The sequence below is a fragment of the Penaeus monodon genome, chromosome 30 (assembly GCF_015228065.2).
Source record: "Penaeus monodon isolate SGIC_2016 chromosome 30, NSTDA_Pmon_1, whole genome shotgun sequence".
NCBI classification, from domain to species: domain Eukaryota; kingdom Metazoa; phylum Arthropoda; class Malacostraca; order Decapoda; family Penaeidae; genus Penaeus; species Penaeus monodon.
In genome coordinates, this window is record NC_051415.1 from 15,212,321 (window position 1) to 15,216,370 (window position 4,050).

The 4,050-nt window shown below is 42.6% G+C and overlaps 1 protein-coding gene across 2 annotated transcripts in view; it reads right to left on the reverse strand.

Moving 5' to 3' along the window:
• The window catches only part of LOC119592548 (pumilio homolog 2-like), a gene marked incomplete in the record, with an annotated part of 245,467 nt that overhangs the window by 139,863 nt on the left and 101,554 nt on the right, over positions 1-4,050 (reverse strand). Inside the window, 1 exon segment of one of the 2 annotated variants that reach the window (XM_037941415.1) lies at positions 2,644-2,806. Within the exon segment in view, the coding sequence (XP_037797343.1) occupies positions 2,644-2,667 (24 nt within the window). 2 annotated transcript variants of the gene reach the window in all.

Below are 4,050 nucleotides of genomic sequence, written 5' to 3' on the forward strand. Positions count from 1 at the left end.
GCCAACATCGCGCGAGGCGTTTATCCTAGGCTTATCACTTTCTTATCACCCACTTCCGTATTCCTATTTTTTTGTTTACGCTAATAACTCGTGAGACTGCTTGCTTTGTCATCTCGTAGAAGACAATCACCATAAACACCGTGGGGAACATAATCAACATAAACAAACAACATACATAGAAGGCCCAGTGTAGAACCACATCATCATCAACTGATTAAAAAGCGAATAATCTAAATATTGACACTGCACACCGAAGAGACTCAAATGAGAAGTAAACAAACAACGGAGCAGTATAGCACGTGCAACAGACATCCACCAACCTACTGTGGAATAAAACTGAATGAACCAAAAAAAAAAAAACTCCTTTGTCAATCTAGCCGGGTGCTACGTCACAACTACCAACACGCGGCCACCGTAGCAGCAATAAAGCCAGTCCAGCTGAACTTACACCTGCCCCTATTTCGTTCCTCTCTTACCTACGGCAGCTGAAGCTTCTTTGTACAGACGACAATATAAAACCGTGGCCACGTACCTACCATGCCTAAGATACTGAAATATCAATTGTTGAATTTGATGTACAACATTTTCGTGATTGTAATTACATTTTTAGGTTAATCTGCCCCATGGAAATTTGAGGAAAGTGCAGATAACTAAACAGTATAACTTACTGGACAAAATGTGAATAACCGTTCATATGGCAAATATGAGAGCACACAAAACTAAAGATGGCAAGAAGAGATGCAAATATGAGGGAAGGGAAAAGGCGAGAGATCATAAACTATATTATAAGTAGAATTATATCAAGTGAAAATAAATTGGCAAAATATCAACCGCCCGGCGAAATGTCGCCTTACACACATGCACACAAACCCATGCTTGCCATTCTTCTAGAACTCAAGTTTGAAGCTGTCCGTCAGTCCTCGGCTGCGAGGAGCGTTAACCACGTGCAGCAAGCGGAATGTATAAACAACCTACAACCACATCAGGAGGAGAAGGGAAGCACATGGCAGTCATGTACTCCACTTTCCTTCTCCATGGCCGGCTGTATTACGCGAAAGGCAGTACCTGAACTCAACTAACATCGAACCTCATTTAGCAATCCATAAGTCAAAGAGAAAAGGGTCTAAACGATTCGGTTTAGCATTCGCGATTTTGTGAAATTGCAACCACAAATAATCAGTCATTTACGCAAAATTGAGGCTGATCGTCTAAATCGTAACTGCTCGTCCACGTGGGCTTCGTCTTGTGATAGTGTCTCGGCTCGGTCATATGCAGCAATGACCAAGTATCTCTCTTAGGCTAAAACCAAAGAACACAATTACTAGGTTAGTAAAAAGACAGCGGACCACAGATTTCTAATGGAAAAGGGGTCCATATTTGAGAATATATTTGCTATTTAAGATATATGACATTAGGTGGTGATTCACGGATTCCTTCGTTTTACTGATATTTCGCACTATTTTCGCCTCATTCTCCCCTGAAGAATGATATTCGCCTATGGTATACACGATTAACCTAGTTTCCCTGGGAATCTGGCTGTTACTTGCAAACTGTAGTAGTTCCTTTCGAAACTGAAATGCAAAAGCAACATACATAGATATTACTGCCATGTGAAGCATTAGTGGAGTTTAAGATTAGGAAATAAGTATCCTTCGGTGCCATAACAAAACGATATTCTCAAGTAATTGAATCTGCTTTGACGGTGGACGGTAACTAGCATTTTGTGTCGGTTTGGAAATATCCATTTCTTACAATACTGACAATGGACCTTTATTATTTTAACATATAGGGATCTCATTACCTTTTCAATAATGGAACTAATACGGTCAAATTAAACCATGATTAATGATCTATGTTAGAAGTGTGTAATTAAGGAAAGAACCAGGTGAAGATGCGACCAATCACCAAGGTGAAGGTACCAGACGTTCTACCCTGGGGCTGGCAGGTGTGGGCGCTCTCTCTAACGTGCATTCTATCGGCCTGCATTCCAGGTAGATTTAATTAATTCGGCTGACATGTTCCCCTGGCCCTTGACTTGTGTCAGCGTTGAACATTTGCTTTGCCCTTCCTCCCACGGGGAGGCTTTTATTAATACCCTTAAAGTGAACGGCCAATGAGACGAGACCGAAACACCTGGGTCCGCGAAGTGAAAACAATACCAACCCCCACGTCAGGTCCATGGTCAGTCAGTCCTCCCCAGCGAAACCCCTCATTCCTTACAAACCATAGACCTCCCAAATGCTGTTCCAAGTACACGGATACCTCGTAACCACCACAAGATCACGTAGCTTTAGAGCAAGCATCCCTGTGTATAGGACATCTCCCAACATGGCATCGCCGCGGGAACCCAGGTTTGCCAACCGCTCCGACTTCCTTAGTCACTGCCACCAAAACGTCACTTGACATTTGTCACGTTCCACCCTACGTTTTCTGAGCTAAATTCACTTTCTGGACAACTACTCAGCATATAGCACTGGTATCTCCCCTTCCCCAGAGCAGAGAACAGGCGAATCACCAAGAAAAGATAGAAAAACAACATTTTCCGCGACGGGAACTAAGCGATCCCAACATGGCCGCCGAGCACGCATAACTTGTTGCACTTCGCTTCCCGCGCTTTAATACACAAACTCCAAACGTACTCACCATCTCTTCGTTCAACTCCCGCATTACTTCGATTCAAAATGTACACACTATATTACACAGCTCTTGCAATATTTACAAATAATACACAAAAGGGCGCTATCACACGAGTGCCACGCGCTTCTCGCCTTCACTCCATGATCAATCTGGGACCAGACTGAAGACAAAGAGGGACGGAGCGAGGGGCCTGCGCGCCGCCCTCTGCGCACCCGCTCGCTCGCTCACGCTCTGCCAAATATCTCCCCATAACAACACAATAACAATTCGTAAACACGTGGCTCCTTTTCGTTTTTGGCTTTCGCCACAGTTTCTAGAAGGACATATGGAAGAGCGAAGGCGATTTTCATTCAGATTAAAGGCTGGCTGACCATCAAAGAGAAGTATTGAACGAAGGAAACAAGACGTGACTTATTTCCCGCGAAGTCCGTCTGCTAGCCACTCCCGAGCTCATGTGCGCGGGAAATGTGAAGTTTGACAGGTGTCACAAACTTCATATGGTCATGAATGAAACAATTACCTAGAACTCCGTTGTATGATCGACTTTTTTCATATAGAAGGTTATATTTACATTGTCGAAGAAGATATTCACACACGTGTATACTATACATAGCAGGAAAATAGTGTTGCCATACAGTTATCTCGTGTATTTTACATCCCATATAACATAGTTATTTCTAAACGCTAAAAAAACCGCAATATCACCAAAAGGTTGGAACACGTAATTACTCACATTAACCATGATGTTTACAAAGACGCAAGAAACGTTATATGACGTACCACTCCAAAAAAGTCAACACTAATAACACGTGAGTCGGAGTTTTGTCTTTAAGCTACAGCAGCAACTCCAGTGGGCGTCACGCTCCGGACACTTCCGGAAGCAGAAACCGTCTATTCCCTGCACCCGTAACGTTAGTACCGTGGGTACTTTCCTTCCATTAATGTCCCTATCCACAAGAAAAAAAGAGTAATTTCGCTGCCTTAATCCAGAAACAAGTTTAACCAAATTGTAAAGTTAATTCGTCGCTCTTCCTTCCCTTCCCTTCCGCAATCGTCCTTCTACTTCACATTCGTAAGGACAGCTGTTACTATTACTACTACTTATTATTTTACACACGAGAGTTAACCCTACCGCCCACCTTTCCGTTTCTGAGTCAGGTACGAATCACCTTCAGGTTAATGGTTTCCACAGCGATTGTTTCCTGACTTGGTACTTCAGTATCTTCCTAAGGGTGGACCCATGAGATATCTACTCTTTGAATCTAACATTAAAATCCTTGGATAATAGGACTTCTAAAGATACTCTTGTGAAGCAAGGGAGTATCTTTAGTACTGTAGTAGAGTACTGTGATGCAGTACATCTTCGTAAATAATTCAATATTGTATTTTTTTCTATATTACCTTATGGCTACT